We start from the raw sequence: 27,935 nt of genomic DNA, 5'->3' as shown, positions 1-27,935 counted from the left end.
GTGCACCGGGGCATTCTGCATTGACGTCACGGATCCACTCGTCCCTGCGCACGAGGATGTCGAACACACAACACACACTCTTGTGCGCCGCCATCCCCTCACTGCCCCTCATGTGTCGCCATCCCCTCGCTCCCATTGTCCCACGGTGCGCACGACCGGCCCCCAGACAGACTGCGGTGTCGCGACACCCCCCAACTTTCGTTCTTGCGACTACTCTCCACTCATCCCTTCTCACAACCATATTCTTCAACCACCCCCTCACATCGATACTCTCAAACCTAACCACCTACCAACTTAACCAGCATGTTGGGTGCTGCGGCTGGCTCTGTCAGCTTCTCTGCCCTTCACGCTCTCAACAAGGAATACGCCCAGGCGTCCAAGGTGAGTGACGGGCGACAAGTCTTTGCTTCCGCTAACATCCGCAGGTCGTCCTCGCCTCCATCGTCGGCAAGATGATGGGCAACGACGAGCTCGACATGTACTACCTCGGCCACAAGCTCACTTTCGAGGAGCACTGCGAAAAGGCCGCGGAGCACGCCGTGCGCCTTTACACCGTGAGTGCTGGTGTAACATGGCTCTGTGTGTGGTTGGCTGACACACCACCAGAAGGACCTCGTCGAGGTCATGTCATCGGTGAGTGACTTGGGCAGTCTGGCGGCGTCAAGTTTGGCTAACCATCCACCAGACCGATTTCCAGCAGATCTGCTGGATGGCCAAGATGACCTATGCCAGCCAGACTGGTGATACCGGCGCCCTCGGCATCGAGCAGGTGGCCACCGACCCTGTGGCTTGCCAGATGACGTCCGCGCAGGAGAATTATGCCCTCGAGACAGCTCATCGTCTTCGCAAGGTGCCCGCCGCGGTCCGTAATTTGGTGATGTTCAAGCTGCACGAGGCTCAGAACGACCCGGCCGCTGCGGATGCTTTGGCTGCAACTGTGAAGGCCAACGTCGGCTGGAAGTCGGCTCATGCTGTCTGCAACTCGCCGGCTGCAACCGCCGAAGTCGCCGACAACTCGCACGACGTTTCGGCCGGCGCTTCGCTGGTCCCCTCCGACCCGGTCAACGACTCAGTTGCCACCGCCCAAGTTGTGGCCACGCTGGGTGTGCCCGCCCCGGCCGATGTCTCGACCACCCACACTGACCCCGTCACCGTGGCAGAGCTCGGCGTCATGGCCGAGCTTCAGGTCGCCCAGAACGATGCCAGCGTCGATATTCCCAAGACCAACAGTGCCGAGCCCATGAAGCCATTCTGGTTCGAGAAGGAGGCGGAGGACGCTGGCAGGTCCAGCGGCTTCGGGCCTCAGCGTTCGGGTCGCACCAAGAAGAAGAGCAAGGCCGTGCCGTTCAAGCCAGGCAAGAATGCAAGCCCTCCTGACCAGTTGTCGCCGCCGACTACCCCCACTGGCAGTCCCTCGGCCGATGACCCCGCCAAAACCGACACTGTGTCGGCCACTGTCCCCAAGACCAACGTCGTCGCTGCCAACCAGACCACCGACACTGCTTCGCCTGGAGCCTCCACCAAGTCGGCGGAGGTTGCGGCAGTCGCTGGGCCCATCAAGGCCACCAGCAGCAACCAGTCGCCTTCTACCGCCACCCAGGCTGCGCTCTCGCACACCGTCAAGACCGCCACCAACAAGACCCCGAGCGCCTCTGCCTCAGCTGCCGCCACGCCGAAGGAGCAGCAGCCTATCCAGGTGCCTGCTACCGCCGCCGGTCCCTCGCAGCCTGCTCACGCCCCCGCTCCGAAGCCGGAAGTCGCCGCTAAGGCGACTGAGTCCCTTGAGGATGGCGAGTGGGAGGACGTTGACGACTCTGTCGCCGAGGCATCGACACCCACGCCCCCCACCGAGAAGAAGCCTGCTCTTCTTCTGCGTATGGGACCGCAAGTGTCCAACGAAGAGGCTGCCCGCGTGAACCGCGCAAGCTCCCAAGGCGAAACTAAGGAACAGTCTTCTCTCGCGCCGCCCACCGTGGCTGCTCCCGCGCCGATGAACCTCGCGCCGCCTGCTGTCGTGCAGGCCACAAAGACTATCCCCGCGTTCTTCGGCAACAACAGTGCTCACGCTCCCGCTCCTCTGGCCTCGACGCCGCCACAGTCTGCGCCCGCGCCCATGGCTAGCACAAACACCGCAGCCACTCCCCCAGCCGAGGCCAAACTTCCCCTGGCCTTGCGTCTCGGGGCGATAGTGTCCAATGAAAGGCTGCCCGCGTGAACGCCGCGAGCGCGCAAGGTGGAACCAAGGAACAGCCTGCTCTCGCGCCGCCCACGGCGGCGACTACCGCGCCGATGGCTCACATGAATGTCGGGCAGCCTCCGGTCGCGCAGACCACGAAGGCTATCCCCGCGTTCTTCGGCAACAACAGTGCTCAATCTCCGGCTCCTCTCGCGTCGACGCCACAGCCTGGTCTCGCGCCGCACACGGCGGTCGGTACCGCGCCCACCGGGCCGTCTACTGTCGCCCAGACCACGGCCGCCATCCCTTCGTTCTTCGGCAACACTAGTGCTCAAGTTCCAGCTCCCGTTCCGACGACCCCACAGTCGACTCTCGCCCCGCACACGGAGGCTAGTAGCAACCTTTTGGCTCGCATGAGCGGCCTCGGGTCGTCTCCTGTCGCGCAGACCACGGCTGCTGAGTCTCCTGCCGCGCAGACCCCAGCTATCCCCTCGTTCTTCGGCAGCATCAACGCCCAAGCTCCGGCGCCCGTCGAGTCCACCCCCAAGGGCTTCACTCCGTTCTCCGTCAGCCCTGCCGTCCAACACTTGGCTCCCGCGACGCCATTCACTGCTGGCGCGGCAGCCCCCGCCGCCACATCGAGCCCACTGCCTTTGGCTCAGCGCATCTCCCAGCCTGCTGTCCAGCATGGCATTCAGCCGGCCTCCCAGTCGGGCCCCTCGGCCCTGGTCGTCGGAGCTCCAGCCAGGCTCGATGCGAGCTCGCTGACGATGAGCTTTGCCGACCTCGCCAAGCGCAAAGCCGATGCCGACGCCGAGGCTTCGGTGGCAGCCCAGAAGGCAGCCGGCACCTATGTCAGCACCGAAATTTGGCAGTTGGCCCTCAGGCACTACAACGAGCAGGGGCTGAACGACGACAACCTCGGTCAGGGCGAGCAGCATGCCTTGGCCCGTCTTCTCCTCATGGTGAGTTGATGACACTGAACCTGAAAATGCAAGACTGACACCCCAGCCTGGCGACTACAACGCCGCCATGGCCAACCCCCTTGCTCGTAAGCTCCCTGAGCCCACCGAGGAGGAGAACGCGTGGGCGAAGGGTGAGCTGCAGAACAACTACCCCGACCATGACCCGGTCAAGTTCTACGCTCTGGGCATTACCATTCTTAGTGCCACTCCAGCGACCCTTGACCAGGAAGAGAAGAAGCAGGCCGCCGTCGAGGGAGCTGCCAGGAAGCGCGCCGAAAAGGCCGCAGCTGCCAACAACGCCGTAGCTGCCAACGACACCCCAGCTGCCAACGGCGCGCCAGCTGCCAACGACACCCCAGCTGCCAACGGTGCGCCAGCTGCACCCAACCGCCCAGCGCCCACCCGCCCCCGCCAGGATTTGGCCTCTCGCGCCATGCACAACAGCAACCAGCCGCTTGGCCCGCTCACCCCCCGGCCTACTGGCCGCAAACCCCTTACTGGGTACGGCGCGACGGCTTCGGGCTCCACGTCGCCTCCCTCAACCCCGCCGACGCCGACGCCCTCGAGCTCGCGCCAGGGAGCCCCGGCCCAGCCTTTTCCCCGGGGCGGCCAGGCAGCCCCACTCGGCAAGGCGCCCCCGTCGTGGGACAAGCCGAACTGGCTGCGCAAGCCCCCAGTTCACGCGGAGTATGCCCGGCGGCTGGCGGCTCAACGAGCCCAGATGGCCCCTCCGGGTCATCCCAAGCTCAACTGAGCGCTCACAATGTGAGCAGCTCCGCCCGTGGAGGGACGACATCCTCCACGGGCTCAAGGGTCTTCACCGTCGAGGTCGACATGGCCGACGGTGGAGACAAGAATAAGGCCAGTGACGAGGACGACGACATGGGCGAGTCGGGGGCTATGAAACCCGATCGCCGCGTCGCCTCATCGTCGACTGCCACCCTCCCTCAAGCCCAGCCCTCGTCGGGCTCCTTCACTCAAGTCCAACCCTCGGCGAGCAACCCCCCTCAAGCCGGCCCGCCAACCAACTTCTTCCCTCTCGCTGCTACCCAGCCCGCAGCACCTGCTGGCACCTTCGGTCAACCGTCGTTTGGCGCCGTCCCCAACGCCCACGCGAGCAGCTCCCGCCAAGTGAACCCCGAGGCCTCTTCGTCAACCGCGCCAGCGCAAGTGCAGCAGACCACGGGTTTGTCACCGGAAGCTCTCGCCACACTCGCGAAGATTGGCAAGACCCCCGTCCCCGCCCGCACCGCCATCCTGGCTAAGATTTTCTCCACGGTTGCAGGCAGTTCCGCGTACTTCAACCTTCCTCCTACGCCGGCTCAGCCACCCGCCGCTGCTACCAACCAGACCTGGGGATCTTCCCAGGCTGGCCCGTCCACTTCGACCGCCACCAACGGCTGGGCTTCCTCCAGAGGCACGAACGCCAGGAGCGCCCCGACTCGAATCGAGAACGACTTCTCCTTGTCGGCGAGCAGCTCTGGCGCCGACCAGCCCGACGACAACATGGACGGCAAGGGGCAGGAGGAGCAGAATGGCGAGGGTGACGATGACATGGACGGCAAGGGCGGTGAGAAGCAGGCCGACCAGGCCGACCAAGATATGGACGATGTCCAAAGCAGCAGCGCAGGCACCCAGAGCGCCCCGCCTGCGACATCCAGTGGTGGCCTCTCCCAACAGGTGCACGCCCTACCGACACCACCGTCAACCCCATTCGCGCCCTCAGCATCAACCGCGCAGCCAGGCCCAACGGCAACAACTACGGCCACACCAATTGTGTCGGCCTTTGCAAACTTCCCGGCGCGCCCCCCGACCTACACGCCGCCGACCCCACCGCCAGCTCCGACGGCACCAACAGCGGCAACCCCAGTCGTTTCCGCATTTGCCAGCTTCCCCGCGCGTGCCCCAACCTACGCGCCCCCGCCCCCGCCCCAGCCAGTCCCGACGGCACCAACAACGGCAGCAGCAACCGTGTCGGCCTTTGCTGCCTTCCCGGCGAAACCGCCGACATACACGCCGCCGCCGCCACAGCCGCCACAGCCGCCAGCCCCAACGGCACCAGCAACGGCCACACCAATCGTGTCGGCCTTTGCCAACTTCCCCGCGCGTGCACCGGCCTACACGCCAGCGCCGCCACCCTACACGCCGGCTGCGACGCCGGCCGCCCCGCCTCCAGCCTCGAAGCCAGCTTGGACGCCGCCAACGGCCTCGAAGCCCACCTGGACCCCGCCCACCGGCAGCAGCACCTCGCGCGCCACCAACCCGAACTCACCGTTCGGTAGCGGTTTTGGGGGCGGCACGACCGCCTCGACGTCCCAGGCAGGGCAGGCGACGGCGGCGTCGCCGGCGATCGCCGCCAACAAGCCCCAACCCTTCGCGGCCCGGATTGGTCCACCGTCGCCACCGGTACCTCGGCGGCCTCTCACCGCTCCGGCCGGCTGGACCCCGCCTCCCCCTCCTCAGTGGAACGGTGCGTTCCCTGGAAGGTCTCCAGCGCCACCAGCTGGGGCCTCCAGCTCTTCCCCCGCCCCGCCGTCAGCTCCGCTGGGCACCTCGCCGACCCCCGCGTCGGCTCCTCCCAAGGGCGTGCCCAACGCCCTGTTCCAGAAGGCTGTGGCGGGCCTGGGGATGAAGGGAGGTCGGATGGTCGAGGCCTCCGAGGGGCAGACGATCCGGTTCGGCGGCGTCGGGTCGTCCAGCACTGGCCCGCCTCCGCAAGCTTCGGGAGCGGCTGGCCCCTCGCGCCGCTCACCTCTGGGGGCCAGCTCCACCACCCCGGAGACCATCAGGGCGGCCGCTGCGGCGGCGGTGGTGGAGGGCGCTGCTCCAATCGTGGAGCAGCGCAAGCGGGACCGGGGGGACATCACGCCTCCCGCCAGTCCCACGCTCGCGTGGCAGCAGGTCTCCGACCCGTATGGCCCCTCGAGCTCCCACCCGCGCCCCTCCAAGACGCGCATCGGCGGACGGGGCCAAGGTCAGCAAGTACCTCTGGCCCTGCAGTCGACGGCGCCCGCCACCCCCGCCGGCAGCACCGAGCCAGCTGCCCCCCAGCCCGTTCTCCCCCCGTCCCCTCCCGCCTCGGTCGTCTCCAGCACCGAGACGCCCACGGCCCAGTCCGCCGCCGAGTCGTACCCGTACGACCCGGCCCAGAAGGCGCTCCGAGTCCGGTCAGCTCCTGACCCGGACGCGGAAGAGGAGAACGAGGATGGCGCCGGCACGGCGCGGAAGAAGGCGACGGGAGCTCGCAAGTCTCCGGACACTCTGGAGCACGAGTTCCGCGGCGACCTTCCCGGTCCCCAGTAGGGTGCGCCTGCCTGACCGCCCACCGCCACCTCCACCCGACCTCTCCGCACCTCACCATCTTGCTCGACCCACGTCGCGAAGCAGCTTTGAGCGCTCGCGCACCTCGGTCATTCCCTCCTCGTCCTCTCCCTTGCATGGCAGCACTATGCGCCCCCTGCAGAGAAGACAACGAGGTGGATCCGAAGGGTCAACCACGCGGGGCAGCAATCGCGCCCCCACAACAACCGCGCGGGGCAGCAATACGCGCCCCCACAACAACCACGCGGGGCAGCAATCGCGCCCCCAGAGCAAGAGCATGAGGTGACGGGTGAGGGCTAAGGAGGGACGTGGACGGGAGAGGGGTCGGAGTCGGGGCGGAGGACATGGAGGCGTGAGTGGGGTGTCGGATGCGGTGAGGTGACCGCCGAGGAGTGAAAAGGACACTGCTTGTACATACATAGATGGACTCGGACAATTGTAGATATGCAGATAAGCATTCATGAAACCCCATAAACCAAGCTGCTTCAGAGAGGCCTCGTTCGATCTCAGCCGCTTCATCCATCTAACCTCAGACCGTGACGCCGTCGTGGACAGCAGGTGCCGCAAGATGGCGAAAGCCGTGGCCGACGAACGCTAGTTTGGCGATCTCGAGGTTGCCCCGTCAGCGAGACCCTCCAGCAGCCCGGGTTGAGAGGTCCGCGCTGTAGCTCGTCGCCTCTTCCCCCTGCGCTGGAGGTAAGCTCGGGATGTATCAGTTCAATTGCAGGACTTTGAGCGTGAGTTGGCGTGCCAGCTGACGGGTGAGCGATCCTGCGTTGCTCGAGCGGAGACACTGCGTCGTTCGAAGGAGCAAGGCGATGTATGGTGCGTGGTTGAGGGGGTCACCTCACGCTGCAGCGGCTTTGGCCGCCCACATCTGGCCCACGTCGACCACGCATACCCGTCTACCACACTGACTGAGCACTGAGGCACTAGGAGCCAAGGCAACTCCAGACGCGGGCGGCGGGACGCGGCGGAGAAGCTGACCGCGGCGCCGAGGCAACAAGCGAGCGGAGTGGACCAGCTCTGCAAAGCCGCCAACGGCTCATTGAGACGGCTCGGCTATCGGCGGGGCGCCTGGTGCCGTCGCCGAGGCGGCGCGGCGAGCGCACAGGCCGATTGTGCCGAGCACGTGAGTTGTCGGCCGAGACGGCCATGCATGCCCTTCCAATCTCCATGACCCAGCACCTTTGGTCCCGCGCTTCTCAGCCATGCAGCATACCGGATGAGCTTGAGCGGGTGAGAGTGGGTTGGACGACTGCTGCATGCCGACAATGGGCTGCGTGTCGCGTTGTGTGATCAGCGACGGGCAGGCGGGTCCGAGCTTTTCGTGTGTGGTTTGTGGCGAAAGTGGGTCCGTGGCGGTGTGTGTGGCACAACGCCATCATTTTGCGCAAAACACGCACACTCTCGACACGCATCACTGCTGCACCCATCCACCCGCATGCGAGGATGCACAAGTGATGCATCCAAAACAGAACGAGAATGATGCATTTGACCATTGACCAACACAACACCTTGGACTCCACCGTCACGACGGCGGAGACAACAAACAACAGCTTCGGACGGTGCGACCCCTTCGCCCCGGCGTGCGTCTCACTCGCACTGGCGTGTGTGTGGCTGTCGTCTGGCGTGTGTGTCGAGTGTGTGCTTCTCTCAACTCGTCACACCTTGGCCCTGATCCCAACACCGCACCTCCCATCCCATCCCCCATCCGCCCGTCTGCGTCCACTCGCCCACTCCCCCACGCCGCCGATATTAACCTCCCACCACCCACTCTCTCTCTTCTCTTCATACCATTCACCACAACTCATCATCTATCCTCTATCCATTGGCACAGTTTATGCCTTACACTACACCAGCCATGCCGCTGCAGGACGCGGCACTCGATGCGCCGCCCCTCTCCTCGATGCTCAACCTGGTTTTCTGCATCCTCTCGGTCCTCTATGCTCTGGTAAGTCATGTCGCCACCGGTTGCCGCTCACACCTTCCAGAGCATCACCTCGATGCTGCAGCCCTTTCGTCAGGTCGATGTCCTTATGAAGTTCCCCAAGTGGTTCTTCATGGTGGTCTTCAATATGGACATCTACTACTGGGACGACTACAGCTTGATGGTCACGATCTACGTCTTCAATCTTCTGGGCTTCTCTCTTCTGGTAAGCATCCACCTAGCGGCTTGGTCACTCACACTCTCAGTTTGGACTCTGCCACCTATGTGTGGGCATATCTCGGTGTGCTTTCGGTTCTCCTCACCAAACGGACGACGCGGGTAATGCCGACAACGCGGACAAAGCGGACGGCGCCGACGATCCTGGTGACAACCCTGTCGACCCCACGGATGTCCCTGAGCCCACTCTGCCTTCGACCGAGACCACCTGGCCGACGATCGACAGGACCAACGCCAGCGTCCACAGGATGAGCGCGGGAGGGGTCGATGTGCTGGAGTTGGGACACGCCGAGGACGGCTTCCTTCGCAGTCGGACCAGGACCGTCACCAACCTCTGGCTGTACAGCGAGATCCTGAGGCAGAACCAGGAGCTCCTTTGCCAGGCTGTTGTCGCCTACGCGAAGGTCGCAGCTGCTGCGGGGGTCAACATGACTTGGCTGGCCATCATCACCTGGCCCACCTGGGCGGCCGCGGTCGACTGGGCCACAGCTCTGTCGGAGTTCAAGGTGTTGGAGCTCAGCCGTCATCGTGAAGCCGGACCGGCCAAGTACCTCGGTCGAATCAAGACGGTCGGCTCTCTCCGCAAGTACAACTCCGTAATGGAGAAGAACTTGCGAGTGCTGGAGAAGGCGCTCCTCGATCTGGAGAACCGGACCCTCCTGGAGACGACATTCGGTGATTCGGCCCCTGCTACGGACACGCCCTCGAGCTCATCGACGGGCATCAACTCGCCAGAGCTCCCTGGTGCCACGCCCACGATCGAGCCGGCCGACCACCGTCCACAGCCCGTCCCTGGTACTTCGGTTTGTCCTGTTCCTCCTCTGCCGACGCCCACTCCTTCGCCGCCCCCCGCTCCTCTCAGGGCTGCCGCAACTCTGTCGCCGGGTGACCAGTCCTTCATGGACATGATTGCCTTCGCCCTTCGACAGATGTCGCTAGAGGGTCGCGCGTATCTCGGTATCCGCTCGATGTTGGGCGACGGCGACTCGGCGCCTTCGGAGGGCACCACGGTCTCGTCTCACGGCTCCACGACTCTGGCTCCTGCTGTCGAGATTTCGGCTTCCGCTTCGCTGCCCGCCGCCCCCGTCACCGTCCACGTGACGGTCCAGGCCCCTGGGTGCAACCACAAGGTGGACACGGCTCCCGTGCCCGAACCGGTTGTCACCAAGGCTGTTCAAGTGGCCCCCGTCTCGGCAGCTGAAGCGCCTCCTGTCCCGGCTCCTGTCTCGGCCGCGGGAACGGAGGACGAGCGCCCCATGGATGCTGACTCTGTCGCTCCTGGTTGTGCCGCTCTCCTCCCCGCCCCTGCCCTCGTCCCTCCGCCAACGGCTACCGCCACAGTCGACTCTGTCGACAGTGGCATCAAGTTTGGGGTCGCAACCGACCCCATCAAGGTCATCGTCGGGATGGTTGAGCTCTTGCTCCCTCCGACGTCGGACTCTGTGCGCCTGGGCATCCGCCGCCGACTTGTTCGCCGTGCCCCGACCACCGGTCCCAGGAAGCCTGCCAACCAGGCTTCCAACAAGGTTTCCCCAGTCGAGCTGCCTCGCGCGCTCCTGGCCAAGACTTCCTCTCCGGGCAAGGTTTCCAAGCCCGTCGAGACCCGTGCAGTGCAGCTCCAAGCGCCTGCCATCAAGACCCCCGCGGTGCAGCTCCCAGCGCCCGCCGCCGAGACCCTCCCAGTGCCGCTTCCAGCGCCGGAGGTCGAGGCCCTGGCGATGCAGCTCCAAGCGCTCGCCCTCGAGACCTCCCCTGGAGTGTCTCTGGCCTCTATTGAGGCCCATGTCGACATCCCGTCGGCATCCTGCGAGGCTCCGTCCTCGCCGCTGGAGCAGCGCCACGCGCCCACCTCAACCCCCGTGGAGCAGCTCAAAGCGCCCACCCCCGCGGAGCAGCGTCACGCGCCCGCCGTCGAGATCGCGCCCGATGCCCCATCGGCCGCCGCGGAGACTGGCTCGCCCCAGTCCCCGCCCTCGACCAAGACCGAGCCCGAGGTCCGACCACCGGTCGCGCCTCTCTCGGTACAGGACACCCCGCCCACACCTGGGCGGACCCTGAAGGACGACTCGCCGCGCTCGCCGCCACCGGCCCCGCGCGAGTCCTCTCCTCCCCCCGCCCCTCCGGCACCCGACACTGAGGGGCACGGCACCGTCGTCGCCGATTGCGACGGTCCCGGGGACGGATCTTCCGAGCCGTGCCCCGCGGCCCGTCGTCGCTTCCGTGGCCGTGGGGGCCGGCCCAAGAAGGAGGACGGGGCCTCGCCGGCCTCGCCGGCCGAGGAGGTCAAGGTGCCTCAGCCGGCCGAGGTCAGCAAGTCTCTGGATGAGCTTGTCGAGGACAGCAAGGTGCCAGACGAGCGGGTCGAGGTCGGCAAGCCTGTGGACGAGCCGGTCGAGGTCGGCAAGCCTGCGGACGAGCCAGTCGAGGACATCAAGGTGCCAGACCAGCCGGTCGAGGTCGGCAAGTCTGTTGACGAGTTGGTCGAGGACAGCACGGTGCCAGACCAGCCGGTCGAGGGCAACAAGATCCCAGACCAGCCAGACCAGCCAGTCGAGGACGACGAGGCGCCACCTCACCCCGTCGAGGATGGCAAGGCGCCAGACAAGCCGGACTCGGACTCGGACTCCGACGATAGCGAGGATGGCCCCGGCGGCGACCGCCCTCGAGGCCAGCGTGGTTCGGGCATCAAGCGCCAGGAGGCCAAGCGAGCCGAGGGGCGCCGCGACGCAAGCGCGCGTCTCTCACTCCCCTCGCCCATTCTGCCATCCACCCAGCGTGCGAGGTCACACGAGTCGCGCAGCAACGAGGGCCACCGAGCAGACTCGCGCGACGAGTGTCGTCCAGCCAACGGCTCAGTACCCGAGCCACCAGCCACGCCCTCGGCGCCGAAGCCCACCGTCAACCCAGCCGGCACCGCGGCCGCCAGCAGCTCGACCGCCACCACCAAGCCCGCCTCGAGGATCCCACGCCTAACCAAGGGCGGCAAGAATGTGCAGCGCAAGAAGGAGGACAGGGCCCGCCACCGCACCCCGTCGAAGCCGGCGCGTGGCCCGAACACCGCGTCTCCCCGCAGCAACCGACGCCACGCCAACGGTCCTACGCTGGCAGAGGCCATCGCTGCTCTCGAGTCTGGCGCCGCCACCCAGCCAACGATTGGCGATGCCAAGGCCGAGTCCGCGCCCACCGAGACGCCCGAGTTGGCACCCTCCGCGCCTGTGGCGACTGCGCCCGTGGCGATCGAGCCTGTGGCAACCGATCCCGACAAGGCGCGCCACCGCACCTCGCCGGTCTGTGGCCGCAACACCGCGTCAGGCCGCAGCAACCGGCACCGCGACAACCCTGTTACGCTGAGCAAGTCGCTCGCTTCTCTCAGCTCTGTCGTCACCACCTGGCCAATGTTCGGTGATGCCCAGACCGAGTCGGCACCCACCAAGACGCCCGAGTCCGCGGCGTCCGAGGCTGTGGCGATTGAGCCCGTGGTGATCGAGCCTGCACAGACCGAGGCCACCTTGGCCGAGTCCCCGCCGTCCGAGCCCGTCGTGACCTTGCCGATGGTGACCGACCCCGTGGTGCTCGAGCTGCCGCCCGCGGAGCCCGTCACTGCCGAGTTGCCGCCCGCAGAGCCCGTCGCGGCCGAGGAGCCGGCGCCGGCCCAGGCCGTTCAGGTGGTCGAGCCCGAGCCCCAGTCCACCGACCCCGTGCCGGAAGTTGTCGATGACGAGGACGACGTTTCCGAGGCTGACCCCGCCGCCGCCGAGGCGCGCCGCAAGGAGATGGGCAAGGCGAAGGCGTCCGACATTCCATGGACCCCTCTCGGCGACGACGCGGCATCTGTCGAGCTGCACCGTCCCCTCTTGGCCGACATTGACTCCCGCCCGACCGAGCAGGAGTGGGAGGACGCCCAGAGTGTCTTCGTTCAGATGCTGGGGATGGAACTGGAGCCGGAAGTGTTCGACGCCGTTGCGTATGTCGTCCGCTTCGTAAGTCACACACCTCCCCCGGCTTGTGCCAAACTGACCACACAGTCTGACGATGAGGCATCGCCCTCGGCAACAGAGCCTGGAGAGGATGAACTTACGCGGGCTCGCCAGTGGTGCGATCTCCAGTTCAGTGACTGGACCGCTGGCCAGATCACGGCATTCGCTATCCTCGCTGCCGAGGTGAGTTGCAACCCATATGTACGAGACTCAGTACGCTGACAGACACCCCCTCAGGCCGCCCGCGAAAAGTTGTGGTATCCTGCGCCAGCTGAGGAGCATCCAGCGGGAGGTGTGCCGAAGCCCGCGGGGGTCACCGACCAGCACTGGGCCGAGGACCAGTTCATCGCCGAGAAGATCCATCAGCGCATGGAGAACTTCGAGGACGACCTGCTCCCAATGGCTTGGATTCTGCTTGGGGTGAGTAACTGAAGCAAACCGCCACTGACAACGCAGGAGAAGGGCTACATCGACGAGTGCGACAAGTACGAGCAGACGTTCTTGTCCGAGTGTCGCCCAGAGACGCAGCACCTCGAGCGTGCGGTGGCCGATGCCATGGCCAAGTGGCTCCACATCGCGCCCGACACCCTCGCCGTCTTGGGCAGCCTCATCCTCACCTATGTGACTGCGACGTTCCAGATCAACAAGAAGGTCAAAGTGAAGGCGAAGCAGCGCGTCCAGAGCGAGCCTGTCGAGAACCTCGCCAAGGTCGACACGACGCCCGGCAGTGGCGAAGAGGCGGAGTTGGTGAAGCCCGCGCCACCCATCCACGCGCCTCCTCCAGCTCCCATGCTTGCACCACCGGCTCTCATCATCACAGCGCCATCGCCACCTGCCACCCCGCCCCCGGTTGAGTTCGACTGGGAGGATGAGGATTCGGCCGCCTACGAGGCGTGGCTTTACGGGCCTCAGCCAGACTTTCCGTTCGACGATGACGAGGACCTGGACGAGGTCGACGCGACCGCCGGCATCGAGCAAGCCGAGGTGGCCAACCGTGCTCCGCCGACGGACGCGACTCTTCCCGCCACTGGACCACCGCTCGACCCCGCGCCGGTCGACTCTGAGCCGCTCGACCCCGAGCCAGTCGATCCCGAGCCGCTCGACCCCGTACCGCTCGACCCCGCCTCGTCGCCCATCGCCACACCCGAGTCTCCCTCCTTGCCGCCTCTAGAGGAGATTGTGCGCGACTGGGCCGCACTTCAGCTGGGCGTGACTTTCGACGACACGCAGGTTGAGCTCGACTTGGCGGCGCTTCAGCTCGGCCCGGCTGACGACGACGCGTGGCTCTATGAGCCGATGCCAGAGTATCCTGGCGACGACGCTGAGGACGTGGACAATGTTTACACGACTGCCATCAGCGAGCAGGTCGAGGCGACCGACCTGGCTCCGCCGACGGACGTGGCTCCTTCAGCAACTGCACCTCTGCCCCCAGCTCCGTCGCCCGAACCCGCGCCGTCACCCGTCGCCACCCCGCAACCACCGGCGCTGGATGTAGCGCAGCTCGGGTTTGTCTCGTTTAATCTCAGCCTGGCAGCCTTCGAGGAGTGGATGTACGGGGCTCAGCCAGAGCTTCCCGACGAGGTCGAGGAGGTCGACACGGTCGACGCGACGGCCAGCAGCGAGCAGGTCGAGGTGGCCAGCGGCGCGCCACCGACCGAGGTGCCGCCTCCAGCTCCAGAGGCCCTGCCCCCTGCCGCCTCGCTCGAGCTCGAACAGCCTGCTGTCGTCGACTCTCAGCCTGCCGTCGTCGACGCTCAGCCAGTTATCGTCGACGCTCAGCCTACTATCGTCGACGCTCAGCCTGCTGTCGTCGACGCTCCGCCTGCTATCGTCGACGCTCAGCCTGCCATCGTCGACGCTGAGCCCCAGCCTGACCTCGACCCCTTCGACTTGGCGTCCCTTGGACTCGACCTCCTCCCGCTTGAAGGCAGCCTGGAGGAGCTCAACCACTTCTTGGCGGAGGCTCAGGCGCAGCCGGCGCTCGACCCAGCACCAGAGCAGCCGGCATCTGAGGTCGACGAAGCACAGCTCCAGCACGCCTTGACGGAGCTCGAGCTCTACTACGCGGTTCAGCAGCCGCAGTCGGCACCTGAGCCTCAGCCGGAGTCGCCACCTGAGCCTCAACCTCAGCCTACCCCCAGCCCGACGGAGGCGATCGTCCAGTCGGCGCCTGATGCGACGCTCTTCTCGGCGCCTCAGTCCGCTCCGGCGCCTGCCCCGACGCTCTTCGGTCAGCCCCAGTCCCAGTCTGACCAGGCGCCTGTCCCGACGCCCGTTGGCCCACCGCAGCCCCAGCCAGCCGAGGCGCCGGCTGCGACGCTCTTCCTTGCGCCCCAGGTCCAGCCTGCGCCAGCACCGGCACCGACTGCGACCAGCGCCCCTGCCCCGGCGCCAGAACCCACCCCCGCAGCGGACACGAGCGCGGCCAACCAGTCCATGTCATGGGCAGACTACCCCGACGACGACGACGCCGAGGAGTTCGAGTACCCGGCCGAATGGTACCTGCCAATGGGCGGCTCGAGCAACCCCGCGCCGTCCGCCCCGCAGCCCGACCCACGCGCCGACAACGTGCCGCCCGCCCCACGCGCCGACGACGTGCCGCCCGCCCCACGCGCCGACGACGCGCCGCCCGCCCCACTCTTCGACGACGCGCCGCTCGAGCGCGCGCCATGCCTCGAGGACTTTAGCATGGCGGAGCAGTCGCAGGAGCTCGAGGGCGACGAAGACGACGACGACGAGATGGACCAGACGCAAGACATCGAGGTCGACAAGGTCGAGGACGGCGCCACTTCGGCTGGACCGAGTGGCGCCAGGCCGGCGACTCCCCCTCCGCCTCCGCAGCAGACGACCGACTACTGGACGCCCGTCGCCGGGTGGCGCCAGGCCGCGCCCGCGCCGGAGCCGGCGCCTGCTCCGCCACACGCTCCGTTCACAACCTTCAGCGCGCCACAGCCCGCGCCGCAGCCCCAGTTCGCGCCACAGCCCGCGCCACAGCCGGGTCTGCCACAGGGCCAGTTCACTATCATGGCGACCGCGCCACAGCCCGCGCCCACGAACGGCTCGACCATCTCGACGTGGCTCGCGGCACCTCAGCCGCCACCTACCCCACAGAGTCCGTTCGACGCGCTCGTCGAGGCCGCGACGGCGGCCCAGCCGGCCACCAACGGCTCGACCATCTCGACCTGGCTCCCAGCACCGCAGGGGCCCCCACAGCCCGCCCCGCCAGTGCCACAGCCGACGAACGGCACGACCATCTCGACGTGGCTCCCGCCCCCGCAGCAGCCGGCACCGGCCCCACAACAATCTCCGTTCGACGCGCTCGTCGAGGCCGCGGTCGCCGCGACCGCGGCTCCGCCCAACGGCTCGCCGCTCTGGCTGCCGCCGGGCATCATGCCACCGTTCATCCCGCCGGGCATCGCGCCGCCGTTCGTGCCGCCGCCGGGCATCATGCCACCGTTCATCCCGCCGGGCATCGCGCCGCCGTTCGTGCCGCAGGGCAACGCGCAACCATTCATGCCGCTCACTATGGGGGCAGGGGGAATGCCGCCCGAGTTCGTGGGCCACATTGCGCCCCCGGCGGCAGAGGCGCCACGGAACATTGTGCCACTCCGCCGCCCGGTCACGTTCTCCGCCCCGACGGCTCCTGGCGGCGTGTCGGCGCCAGCGCCGATGCCCATGGCAGCACCAGCGCCGATGCCAGTGCCAGCGCCAGCGCCGGCCCCAGTGCCAGCGCCAATGCCGGCCCCAGCGCCCGCGCCAGCACCGGCAGCCGCCTCGACGCTCACGCCGTTCAGCTTCAAGCCAGCGGGGCCCGGCCTGTCGCCCAGGACGCGCGTGGTGCCCGACCGCCCGGCACCGACGCTCGACTTCGGCTTCAAGCCCGCGCCGCCTGCCCCAGCTCCGAGCGCCGCACCGGCGCCGCCAAACCTGTCGACACTGGTGCCCTTCAACTTCCAGCCCGTGCCGCCGGCGCCAGCTCCCCCGCCTCAGCCGGCACCGCTGGCGACCAGCGCTTCGACGATCGGCCCGTTCAACGTACAGCCGGCGGTGCCAGTCCCAGCAGCCACACTGCCGCAGCCGACCACCCCCGCGCCCGGCTTGAGCTTGCCGACGGGCCCACAGGCGCCAGCTCCCGCGCCGCCTCCGCTCGCGACCAGCACTCCGGCCCAGACTGCACCTCCGGCCCCGGCCCCAGCGCCCGCTCCCCGCGCCGCCCAGCCCCCGCCCTCACCTTCCCGCTTCCCTGAGCTCGGCGAGCGCTCGACCGCAGCCGCCGACGATGACGGCCTGTCCGACGCCGACGCCGAGGGTGAGGACGAGGTGCTCGTGTTCCCCGACCCCGAGGAGCTCGTCTTCGAGAACGATGATGTCCGGAAGATATACCGATCCACGTGGGAGGAGTGGAAGAAGGTCTGCGCAGAGCCCACCCCCAAGGAAGAGCTGCACGCCTTCAACGAGAAGCTGCCCACCGACATGGGCGACCTGAAGCGCGACGCGGCGGCGCTCGTCGTCGACGCGCGGCTCGAGCTCGAGAAGGCGGGCCGCACGGTGCCGACCAAGAACACGGCCAAGCAGCGCAAGCTCGAGACGGTCGACGAGGGCGACGAGCGCCACGAGCGCGACTCGCTCTTCGACGACGAGGTCAACCCCGACGTGTTCGAGCCCGCGCCCTCGGACCGGCCGCTCAAGACGATCCGGAAGCGCGGGCTGCGCAGCGTGTCCGAGAGCGAGCCGCACATCATCGTCATCCCGGCCGATGCGAAGACGGCAGACGACCAGATCGAGGAGGCGCAGGAAGAGCTCGACAGGTACACGATCGCGCAGACCATGATCGAGCTCAAGGCGTCGCTGGCGGACACGTCGCCGATCGTCGACCCGCCCAAGCCCAAGGCTACCCGCCACCTTGACGAGTTCCTGCTCGAGATGGCGGATGTGCCGGCTCCGGCCGTGCGCGCCGGGCAGGCGCAGAGCCAGGCGCGCGCGTCGCGCAGCGCGTGGTTCGACTACTCGTCTGAGGAGGAGGTCGACTATGGCGATGGCGATGACGATGACGAGACCGAGGGCGAGACCGAGGTTGAGGTGTGGGAGGAGGAGGAGACGGCGGTGCAGTGGGAGTTTGGTGACGAGGGAGAGGACGGCGAGTACCCCGACGACTACTGAGTCGGGGTTGTATGTACATAGGACCTTGAGCGAGCTTGTAGATACATAGTGTAGACATAGGACCTTGTATGAACAACTTACGACTACTGCGACGCGCTTCATGGTGAAGACGAGACTGACAGGCGCCTGGTGCAGGTCAGTTGCTGGACCAGCGCGGCCTTGACGTGCGCGCGTCCTCTGCCACGCTCCTCGCTCGCTCCAGCCGACTCGCCCGCCGCCAACACCTCAGTGCCCGTCAGCCCCCCCCTCCCCGTCTGCTACCCTCCCGCTTGTAAATGCGTACATGATATGCTACAGCAACAGTCTATCGCCACCAGACACTGCCGACCTCTCCCCCACCCTCCATCTCGAGCGCGAGCTCCCTCTTGTCCGTCCGCCCAGCGTACTCCTCCAGACTGAGGATCTCGAGCCTCCCAAGCGCCGCATCAACGTCGAGCCCTCTCGCCGCCTGCGGGCGGAGGTAGCTCGCGACCGCGGCGCGGAGCGCGGCCTCAATCTCTCCTGGGGCAGGCGCGAAGCGGTCCGAATCCGGCCACGCGTGCGCGAGCGGCGCCATGTTAACCACCGTCGCGCTGGCCCCCTCGAGCACCTGCACGATCAGGAGCACGAGGACGACCCAGCGCATGGGCGGGACGTGGGGCGCGGTGTCGTTCTCCTCGTCCAGTGTCGGCGCCTCGCTAAACACCACGACGACGCGCTCCACACCCCCGAGCTGCAGCTTGACGCCGCGGTGGATGTGGTCGTACCCCCTGTAGAAGGGGAAGTTGAGCACGAGCCGCCGCGTCGGCGCGGCGAGGTCGAGCACCGTCGGGGGGAGGTACGTGCCTGCCGCGCGGGCGCGCTGCGCGCCCGAGAGGAAGATGTTGCGCGCGAGTACGGCGCCACCGAACAGAATCACCGTGTGCGCGTGGCACAGGCTCACGCTCCCGTGCTGCCCCGAGGCGGAGGGGAAGAGGCGCACCGTCCCCGCCGCGATGGGCGTGCTCGCGAGCGGGTTGAACGCGCCGAGCAGGGGGTCGTTGACGGGCCCATGGAGGTCGACAACGGCCGCGGGGGATAGGAGCAGGCGGAGGCGCGCGACCTCGCCCGCCTGCGCGGGGGAAGGGATGGGCCGGCGCGGCTCGAAGAAGTCGGCGCTGGCGCCGAGGCTGACGAGGCCGGGCGGCGTGGTCGTCGGCGGCGCGAGCCGGGGGAGCGGGATATGCCGCGTGCCCGAGCTGCGCCGCCGGCCCTGCGGCTCGAGCCCCTCGTCCCCCTCCTCGACGTTGGCGGGCGCGACGAACCCGCCCCGCTGGAACGGGAGCAGCACCCGCTCGGCGCGCCACCCGCTCCGCGAGGCCAGGACCAGCGCCGCGCCGTCACCCTCGCCCTCGTCGACGCTGAGCACGAGGTGCGAGAGCAGCGCGTCGACCTGCCCCCGCAGCGCGCGCGACGAGCGCCGGAAGGCTAGCAGCGTGTCCCAGTCGGTGTGGGTTAGGATCTGGTCCACGAGGTGCGGGTAGGCGCCGGCGTCTAGCAGGGTTGGCAGCGCTGGCGCGTCGTCTGGGTCGGGTGGGGCGTCGGGCATTGCGGTGGGCGAGTCGCGGCGGCGGGACGGCGAGCGGCGAGAAGGTACCGGTGGAGCTCTGGCGTGAGCTGGTGTGCTATGCTGCAGTGTGGATGATGAACAATCGAGTTGAGGGCCGCAACTCGCCAGCGAGCGACTCAACGCGCCGTCATCGGGAACCGATCGCGCACGCGCGCGCGGCCGCCGAGACCTCCACCGGCCGCCTCCACTGCCTCCACCCCGGCCGACCCAGCCCGTCCCATCACCCACGACAGCTCTAGCATACAGTCGGGCTATAGACACATACTCTACACTCGCTACTCTAGACAAGGCCCCGTCACTAGCTGTACGCTGGCGGCCCGCCGTGCGGGCTGTGCGGGGTGTGCGGCGCCACCCGGCCAAAGTACCCCGGCGGCGGCGCGTCCGTCTCGGCCGGCACGGCCATGCTGCCCGATCGCGACAGGACCCGGCTGCGCGCGACCCCGCCAGCCGCCTCGGCAGCCTCGGACGCAGCAAAGCTCGGAGGGTGGTCCTCGGCCTCCGAATCGGTATCCCGCACCGGCGCGAACGGCGAGCGGAACGCCGGAGGCTGGTCGGCGTAGCTGTGCGCATCTGCAGCGGGAGGCGGCGCGCCAAACCCAGGTAACGCGGGCAGGCTCGGCTCGTCGATGCCCGGCGGCATATCGTCCTGCATGTCGACGACGCGCGTGTTGAGGCCCAGCTGCTCGAGCAGCTCGGCGGGGTGCGCCGGCGCATGACCCGCCTCGATGCCGAGTCGCGCAGCCATATCGCCGACAACGTGCGCCTCGTCGTCGCCGTCTCTTGGAGGGTCCATGCTGCCAACGAGCCCGTACGACGCGGCAGCCGGTGGTGGCGCCAGAGAGAACGTCTCGTAGCCATCATACTAGCGCGTTAGCTCGGCGCAAGGCACCAACTCACCTCGATCCACGTGCCAAGCTCGCCAGAGAAGGACGAGCGCCGCTGGGCGGCACGCACCTCGGCGATCCCGTCGTCGGGTGTAAAGCTCACGGGCACCAGCCGCTCGCTCGGCACAGCATGATTGAGCAGCGGGACCGCGCCAGCGCGCATCTGCGCCTCGCTCTCGTTGAACGAAGGCAGCGCGTTGTCCTCGTCGCCTGCGTGCGACTGCGTGCCCGACGGCCCTGGCGCCTCTGTCGCCTCGCCAAACGACGGTGGCTCGTCAACGACACCGCTGGGCCCGTCGACGCGCGTCGTTCCAGCCGCACCGACGACGTCGCGCCCCTTGCGGCGATACGCCTCGCGCTCGTCTTCGTCGTCGAAGTCGAGTTGCACCGCGTCGCCCGTACCGAGCTCGGGCTGGAGCCCGCGCTCAATCACCACAGCACGGGGCTCGTGCCACGTCGCTGGGCGGATGGTGATCTCTTGCTCGACCGACCAGTCACCGCGCTCGTCCTGAGCCCGCGACGGGCCCGGGGGCTGCTCGTGCACTCCAAAGCCGAGTGTCGCGCGGACCTTGAACCGGACAGAGTGGTACGGCGTGCGCGACGTCGTCTCGCCACCCGTCGCAATCGCTCCGGGGTGGAGCTGCGCCGTAGGCAGCGTGAACAGCAGCCTCAGCGGCGGTGCCGTCGCGCCGGGGAATCGTAGAGACTTGCCAGATGCGTGGAGTACCGTCGTGTGGGTGTGCGTTTTTGAGGGCGAGTGCGTCGTGCCGGCCGCCGAGTCCTCTGGTCCGGGAATGATATCAACCGAGCGGATCAGCTCGAGGCGCATGCGGCGGAGCGCGCGGAGAGTCTCCGCAGCGTTGGGCTGGGCCACGAGCCCCGCGACACCCGTGCGCTTCTCCCCCCTGCTCTTGGGCCGGACCTCGACACCGACGCGCACCGGCGCGCCCAGCCGCGGGCGCGAGCACGCCAGCACGAGGCGCATGCGCACGCCGTCGCGCTCCAGCACCGACTCGGCTTCGAGCGGCTCCTCCTCCGTCTGGTCGGTGCACACGTCGGGCGGGGTTCCCTCGACCGTGACGCGCTCGGTAATCACCTCGCCAGAGAGCAGCGCGAGCCGCACCTGCACCTCCCAGCGCACCTCGCCGCCAGCGCCGAGATTCAGCGTGCCCGGCAGCGCCGAGCCGGACTCTAGCATCGGTGGGAGCGGGAGTGCGAAGCGCAGCGAGGTCGGAAAAGCCGTCTCAGTCGTCGCCGACGTGCTCGCCTGCGGCTCAGCGACGGGGTACAGCGTCTGCGCGGGGATGTCGAGCAGGTCGTCGACTGGGTGGCCGGGCAGCCGGTCCGTCAAGCGCGCCGACACGGACCTGGAATTTGTCAGCGCTGCCAGCAGCAGCGACTTACAAAGACTGCACTGTTCTTGTGCGGTGCTCGCCGAGCCCCTTGATGAAGACCTCGCCCTGTATGGTGCGTCCCCAGAAGAAGCTCGAGGCGTCGGGGAGGGGCACGACGAGGATCTGGGGCTGGGTCGGTGCGTATGTCGGCGGCGGGGCCGCGGCTGCTGGCGGATGACCGCTGGTTGTTGGTGGGGCCGAGGAAGACATGGCCAGTGGTGGGTGGTGCCGCGGGCGGGCGTGGTGGTCGATGTACAGGAGGTGGCAAGAATGCGAGATGGGTTAAGTCGAAGGAAACTGTGCGACGATGGGTGAGAGTGTGCGCGCAAAGCAAAGGCGATGCAGAGCGGACAATAGACGCGCCGCGCGGCGACGACGGGATAGCCGGGGTGACCGACGGGCGAGGGCGAGGCGGGGCGGGGAAGCGGGCAGTGTAGGCCGGAGTGTGGTGATGCGCCTAGTAGCAGTTGCACGATATCATTGCTGTCGGCGAGTGAGAGAGTGAACGAGTGAGAGAAAGAGTCGTCGAGATGAGAGAATCGAATGTGGACGGCGGAATGATCAAACACGCTTGGTGACAATGATGACACAGCCGCCGCCGCCGCCGCCGCCGCAGAGCGAGCCGCGTCGCGACGTCGTCGTCGACCCCTCGCCGTAAACGGCACACCGGTTCCTGACCACTGCGTACAAACCCTCCAACTCGTCTCGCACCCACTTTCCACTCGACAAAAGAACAAACATCACATCACATGTGTATACAGGTTAAAATGGTCTACGGAACAGTCGTCAGCATCATACCGCGCAGGATGCATGCGCAGGTGCTTGAAACAACCCCGGGGCTGGCGCCACGAGCCAACTACTTGATGGCGGCGAGGCGAGTAGTGTTGAGCTTGACCTTGTACTCGAGCGAGTCGGTCTTGTCGGTGATCTGGCCGATACGGCCATTCTGCTTCTCGACCTCGGTGCCCATGGCCATCGCGAGCGTCTTGAGACGCTTCGAGATGTCGTACGTCTCGTCGAGGTTTTCGTCGAGCTCGTTCTCGAGCTCGTCGTCCGAAGCCGTGGCGTCAAACTGGAAGCGCTGGCGGGCCTCGCGGCGTGCCGCCTGCTGGCCGGCTACAGGCCCGCGCGCCGTCGTGCCCTCGTTGGCAGCAGCGTTCAGGCGACGACGAGTGTCCTGAACGTCGTGGAGCGCCTTGGCGCGGTCCTCGCGCTCCATGTTGTGACGGTCGAGGATCTTCTGCTCCTGCTGAGCACGCTTCTGGTCCTGCGGCAGGGTTAGCGTTGCCTTCTAGCCCAATCACTACGACAACCCACCTTGTTCCAGGTGATGACTGGCACAAAGATACTCCGGTTGAGCTGCTTGAGGTGCGCCGCCTGGTCCTCTGCGCGCTGTGAGCCCGCCTTTGCCATGTCGAGGTGGCGCTCCGAGTTGGCGAGACGCTCAGACTGGTCGGCGAGGCGGCCAATGGTGCCACGAGCGTTCTCCTCGGCCTCTCGGGCGAGGCGAAGCGTGTTGCTGGGCGTCAGCACGAGCGTCGTACCTCAACCTACCGAGTGCTCGCCAGCGAGTCCTGCTTGGTCTGCCTCATCTCCTGCTTGATACCCTCAATCTCCTCGTCCTCGTTGAAGTCTTCCTCCTCCTCACGGCCGTCATAGCCCCACTTGCGCGTGGCTTGGACCTGGGTAGCACCAGGGTTGTAGCCGGCGAACAGGGCATTGCGGTTCTCGTCGTCGTCGTCGCCGACAGCGGGGCCAGACTGCGCGGCGCGAGGAGCGGGTGCAGAGCCGTAGGGGTCACCGCCGCCAGCAGTAGCGTACGGGTCACCGCCCGAGGCCGCGTACGGGTCGCGGCGCTGCTGAGGCGCACGTGCGGCGTACGGGTCGTTCGCGGCGGCGGCAGCGCGCTGCTGCTGCCCCTCGGTCGGGGCGACGGGGGGAATGGTGAGGCCCGACTTCTTTTTGAAGAAACCCATGGTGCGTAGATTGTATGTATGAGAGATTAAGAGGTGGCGAGGTAGTGGTGTCTAGTGCGAGATGCGGTGGAAGTCAAGTCGAGGCGAGGTGGACAAAGCGTGCGGGCGGGCGGGTGGGCGGGCGTGGGCTGGGCACGGGTAGTGGTGGGGGTGCGATGCGGCGGGCAGAGGGCGGACGAGGGAAGGTGAAACGCTACAAGTCGTGGAGTGGAATGGGAGTACAAATTAGGGGGGTCTTGGATGTCGTCGTGCGTGTGGTGCTTGCAGGGATGGTCGAGGTGAGTGGAGTCGTTGATGCGAGGAGGAGGACGAATAAGACGAGAGAGAGGAAGAGAGGTTGGGTCTAAAGAGTCGTCGCTCGTGTGGTGCGTCGTCGGTCGTCAACGACGCCGGCCAGCCCGCCTGGCGCCTGGCGGCGCGGGCGGCGGGAGGGGCCACTGGATCGATCGACTGGGTGGGTGCATCGCCACTGACAAAAGTCACGTGCAAGCGTGGTTTCCACGCGGAACGCACGCAGAGACCACGCGACATTATACTCCCGCCCCCTCCGCCATTCAACAATGTCTCGCTCGTCTGGCTTTATGGCGCGTCACAACTCCAAACTCTCGACGCAAACACCTTCCCCCGACACACACACAATGTCCGCCGAGCTCGTCCCCGAAGCCGACGGGATGGACGTCGACCACCCGCTGCTCGACCGCGCGCTCGACGACATCCCCGCGCGCCGAGGGCCCGACGAGCCTGTCCCAGAGCACGTCACGCAGCTCATGGGCCGCATGGCCAAGAACAAGATCTATCTGGCCGAGGAGAGTCCGGCGATTATTCACCACGACGGGCAGGAGAGATTGAGGAGGGATCCGGTGAGTGTGCAGCGGGGAAGGAGCGTGGAAGGGTGGGGAGGCGGAGGCGGGTGTATGAGGGAGGGTGGTGGCATCACTCTTTGGGCTCGCGCAGCGAGCATCGGGGTGGGTGGGCAGGCAGAGGACTGCTCAACCAGCAGCGATATTGGTGGGCAGACGAGTCCATCTCCGAGCGCGGCCGGGAAGGGGGGGGGGGGGCGGGGGAATGACGGCTCGCCCGACAGTGGTGTCTCGCGGCAGGCATGCTGGAGCGACTTGCTTGCATCATGAGCCATGCTGCCACTACCGTCTCGGAAATTACCTTTGATCTGTTCTAACCCCCACCGCAGCGCCTAGCCCGCCTAGTCGACGAGCTCGACAGACAAGACCCCACCCCGTGGCTCGATGCCATTTCCGAGACGGCCGTCTCGCCGATCCGCCACAACGCGCTGTATGTCTCGTCTGAGCTCATCAAGCACCTGTCCACGGCAAAGGTGTTCACCTGGGCGTCCGAGTACGGCGCGGCTCCAATGGGTACGTCGCGACTGTAGCCCTGCTGACGGCAGGCATCGAGTGGCTGAACGACTCGACGCTGGTCCTGCTGTTCCACACGCCCGCGGCCGCCCTCCTCGGGCTCTCGGCACTTTCCAAGGCTGGCTTCGACCCGACCGAGGGCGACGACCCGTTGCTTGAGCGCGCTGCTTTCCAGTTCCCCACAAGCTTGCTACCGCGCGCAGAGGCGCCCAAGCCCAAGGAGCTCGACTACGAGGGCGGCGAGACGCTCAACTACGGCGACGACGACGACGCGCCGAAAGAGCCTGCGGCGGAGACGGACCCCGACGCGCCAGTCAAGCGCGGCCGCGGCGGCTTCTCCGCCGGTCGCGAGCCAGCAGGTACCGCCCACGGGCGTTTCGACCTGGCGCCGCTCGCCAAGCCCGCGGCGGTCGAGTTTGCCGAGGGCGTGGACCCTCACGCGCGCGTGACGGTGCGGTACGCGACGACGGCCGACGCCAAGCAGCGCAAGGAGGCCGGCCAGTCGGAGTGGTACAAGCGGCACGGGCGCGGCGCGGGCAAGGAGGTGGCGAGCAGCCGGCGGGGATACGGCAGGGACGAGTACGAGCGCGGCGGGCGGCTGAGCGACCGGATCGGGACGGCGGGCGAGGGGCGCGACTTTGCGCGGCGGATCGGGCGCGAGCGCGAGCGTGAACGGCCGTACGACAGGCCGGCGCGGCGCGGGCGCGCGCGCGAGGACGACCTGGACGCCGAGCTGGAGCGCATGGCCGCGAGCCGCGCGGCCGGCGAGGACGCGTACGAGCGGCGCGATGAGCGCGAGCGCCGTGGTGGGGGGCGCGAGCGTGAGGAGCGCGGCGAGCGTGGGCCTAGGCCGGAGCGGCGGCCCAGGGCAAGGCAGGACGACTTGGATCGGGGTAAGTGGGGTGGGGGTAGCGTCGTGGGGTTGCGCTGACACGCTGCAGAGCTCGACGACCTGTTCGCGGCGAGATCGTCGGCGTGAGTGCGGGCCGGCGTAGATGTATCGTGTAGAGTGGGCCACGACATGAGACTGATGGCACCGGCTGCCTGCCGACGACTGACAACAACACTGCATTGCTAACACTGCTCATACACTCGACACCTACGGCAGCCCCGATCGCCACGTCGCGCCGACCTCGTTCATGCCCCAGGCGTAGCTGCTCGCGTCGTGCACAGTGGTGCGGCGCATGTCGCGTTTGAATTTGCCCTCAAACGCGCCGGGGACGGCGCGGTGCCTAGAGCGTGAGCGAGCCACCAGCGCACCACCACCCCACCCAACTCACATGACACACGTGTTGTCCCAGATAACGAGGTCGCCCACGCCCTTCCACTCAACCGAGGTGATGTACTTGTCCTGGGTCGCGTGGTCGAGAAGCAGGTCGATCTCTGCCTGGCCCTCGGGGATGGGCAGCTGCTCGACGCGGTACGCGTGGTTGGCAATGTACATGTTCGTGCGCCCGCTCGGCTCGTGCACCTGCACGAGCTTGTGCTTGCCAAACTCGTGAGACTCGGGCAGGAACTGTGCAGCGTTAGCGCCAGCGCCAGCCGCCCGGCCGGCCCACTCACCCTCTCCTCCTCGAGCAGCGGGTGGCCCGGGCTCGCGCGCCGGCGCGAGTGGTGCTGGCTGTGCCAGAGGACGTAGTCGGCCACGCGCTCCTTGACCTCGGGGGAGAGATCGTCCCAAGCCGTGCGCGTATCGCAGAACTCGGTCTCGCCCCCACTTCCGGGCGGGGGCAGCTGGTGCGCGAGGAGCAGGCTGTACCCCGCGCGGCGGGGGTTGAACGCGCTGTCAACGTGGAAGAGGGTATTCCCCTTGCCCAGCACGCCGCGCTGCGAGCCGGGCTGGATGATCTCGCCCTCCGCGTCGACGTTGGACACGTCAAATAGCTCGTCGTAGGCCAGGCGGTTGATGCGCCCGAGCTTGTTGTAGGGCGTCACGTCGTCGAGCTCGCCGAACGCGCGCGAGAGGGCGACGTGCGTGTCGTCCGTTAGGCCAGTGCCGCGGAAGACGAGCACGCCGTGCGTTGCGAGCGCTGCTTTGAGCGCCGCGACGAGCGCCGGCGTTGGCTGGGTCAGGTCGGCGCCCGACACCTCGGCGACGAAGGTGGGGTGCTGGGGCGTGATGGTCAACTCTGGGGCTGCGACTGTCATTGTGTGTGGTGGGCCGGTTGCTCCCAACAGCGCGGTATATATGCTCGAGAGAGACGACAACAACAGCCACATGACCCCCGCGCGCCCCGCTAGATGCCGGCGCTGGCCGGGAGGCAGAACGGGTAAACGCAGCCTGTACGCGCAGATTAGCTGGCCCGGAGCATGCATGCTGCTGCTCTTCCTCTACGCCTGCACCACGACCATCGCCCAGCCCCGACGTGACGCCGACGCTATATCCGGCCCGCTCGGGTTGCTCGGCCCGCCACGCCGCTGACACCTCCCTCTGCCATATACCTCGCGTGGCGTTTCCAATCGCGCGCAGAATGCGAGATGCCGGCCCAGGATGCCATATCACGCCCGTCGTTTACGAGATGTGCAGGACATATGCGAGATGCACGCTGGCAGATGCGAGATGCGCGCGCTGGATACGAGATCTTGGCGGCGGATACTAGAGGCGCTACGCTGTCACCCATGCCATATCATCCCGGCCTGATTGGCATTCGCCGTCGCCGTGTCACCACTCGACGCCCCGGCTATGGGCGGCTCGGGATGCCACTCTCGGCGCGATTGACCGAGCCTCGTCTCCGGGCACACCCCGCAGTCGCCCGCCTCGGCGTCTCCGGCAACGCGGCGCGGCCCACACGCCCGTCACGCCGGCATCTACCCAACACCTGCTCGCTCGCTCGCTGCGCTCGCTCGCCCGCGCCCGGTGACAACTGCATACCACATCCCGATCTAACACTGGCCCCATACACACCGCGATGACCCGCGGCAATACCAAAGACACTCGATAGCACTGGATTAGA

The 27,935-nt window shown here is 67.3% G+C and overlaps 8 protein-coding genes across 8 annotated transcripts; 4 read left to right on the top strand and 4 right to left on the bottom strand.

Annotated features, from left to right (window-relative positions):
• Positions 1–303: 303 nt before the first annotated feature.
• Positions 304–2,215, top strand: Q8F55_008643 (uncharacterized protein; the record flags this gene model as incomplete). Its single annotated transcript, XM_069357027.1, has 4 exons — positions 304–381; positions 426–554; positions 607–633; positions 686–2,215. The coding sequence occupies 4 exons, from the start codon at positions 304–306 to the stop codon at positions 2,213–2,215; spliced, it is 1,764 nt and encodes a 587-aa protein (XP_069204964.1).
• An 83-nt stretch (positions 2,216–2,298) lies between these two features.
• On the top strand, positions 2,299–6,444 carry Q8F55_008642 (uncharacterized protein; the record flags this gene model as incomplete). The annotated part of the gene is made up of 3 exons (XM_069357026.1): positions 2,299–3,141; positions 3,188–3,828; positions 3,915–6,444. 3 exons carry the CDS (start codon positions 2,299–2,301, stop codon positions 6,442–6,444), a joined length of 4,014 nt encoding a protein of 1,337 aa, XP_069204963.1.
• A 1,882-nt stretch (positions 6,445–8,326) lies between these two features.
• On the top strand, positions 8,327–17,766 carry Q8F55_008641 (uncharacterized protein; the record flags this gene model as incomplete). Its single annotated transcript, XM_069357025.1, has 6 exons — positions 8,327–8,416; positions 8,457–8,618; positions 8,659–12,609; positions 12,655–12,789; positions 12,844–13,026; positions 13,063–17,766. 6 exons carry the CDS (start codon positions 8,327–8,329, stop codon positions 17,764–17,766), a joined length of 9,225 nt encoding a protein of 3,074 aa, XP_069204962.1.
• Positions 17,767–18,070: 304 nt separating this feature from the next.
• Q8F55_008640 (uncharacterized protein) lies at positions 18,071–19,333 on the bottom strand (the record flags this gene model as incomplete). Its single annotated transcript, XM_069357024.1, has 1 exon — positions 18,071–19,333. The coding sequence occupies one exon, from the start codon at positions 19,331–19,333 to the stop codon at positions 18,071–18,073; it is 1,263 nt and encodes a 420-aa protein (XP_069204961.1).
• A 319-nt stretch (positions 19,334–19,652) lies between these two features.
• Positions 19,653–21,842, bottom strand: Q8F55_008639 (uncharacterized protein; the record flags this gene model as incomplete). Its single annotated transcript, XM_069357023.1, has 3 exons — positions 19,653–20,216; positions 20,252–21,605; positions 21,643–21,842. 3 exons carry the CDS (start codon positions 21,840–21,842, stop codon positions 19,653–19,655), a joined length of 2,118 nt encoding a protein of 705 aa, XP_069204960.1.
• Positions 21,843–22,488: 646 nt separating this feature from the next.
• SEC9 (Protein transport protein S9 plasma membrane t-SNARE) lies at positions 22,489–23,608 on the bottom strand (the record flags this gene model as incomplete). Its single annotated transcript, XM_069357022.1, has 3 exons — positions 22,489–22,899; positions 22,950–23,151; positions 23,187–23,608. The coding sequence occupies 3 exons, from the start codon at positions 23,606–23,608 to the stop codon at positions 22,489–22,491; spliced, it is 1,035 nt and encodes a 344-aa protein (XP_069204959.1).
• Positions 23,609–24,246: 638 nt separating this feature from the next.
• On the top strand, positions 24,247–25,960 carry Q8F55_008637 (uncharacterized protein; the record flags this gene model as incomplete). Its single annotated transcript, XM_069357021.1, has 4 exons — positions 24,247–24,468; positions 24,798–24,981; positions 25,014–25,874; positions 25,923–25,960. The coding sequence occupies 4 exons, from the start codon at positions 24,247–24,249 to the stop codon at positions 25,958–25,960; spliced, it is 1,305 nt and encodes a 434-aa protein (XP_069204958.1).
• Positions 25,961–26,080: 120 nt separating this feature from the next.
• Positions 26,081–27,129, bottom strand: Q8F55_008636 (uncharacterized protein; the record flags this gene model as incomplete). Its single annotated transcript, XM_069357020.1, has 3 exons — positions 26,081–26,213; positions 26,262–26,497; positions 26,545–27,129. 3 exons carry the CDS (start codon positions 27,127–27,129, stop codon positions 26,081–26,083), a joined length of 954 nt encoding a protein of 317 aa, XP_069204957.1.
• Positions 27,130–27,935: the final 806 nt, after the last annotated feature.

The sequence above is a fragment of the Vanrija albida genome (assembly GCF_041260175.1).
Source record: "Vanrija albida strain AlHP1 chromosome Unknown contig_7, whole genome shotgun sequence".
In the NCBI taxonomy this organism is placed as follows: Eukaryota; Fungi; Basidiomycota; class Tremellomycetes; order Trichosporonales; family Trichosporonaceae; genus Vanrija; species Vanrija albida.
Note: the sequence above shows the minus strand (reverse complement) of the source record. Positions and strands in the feature narration are given on the sequence as shown.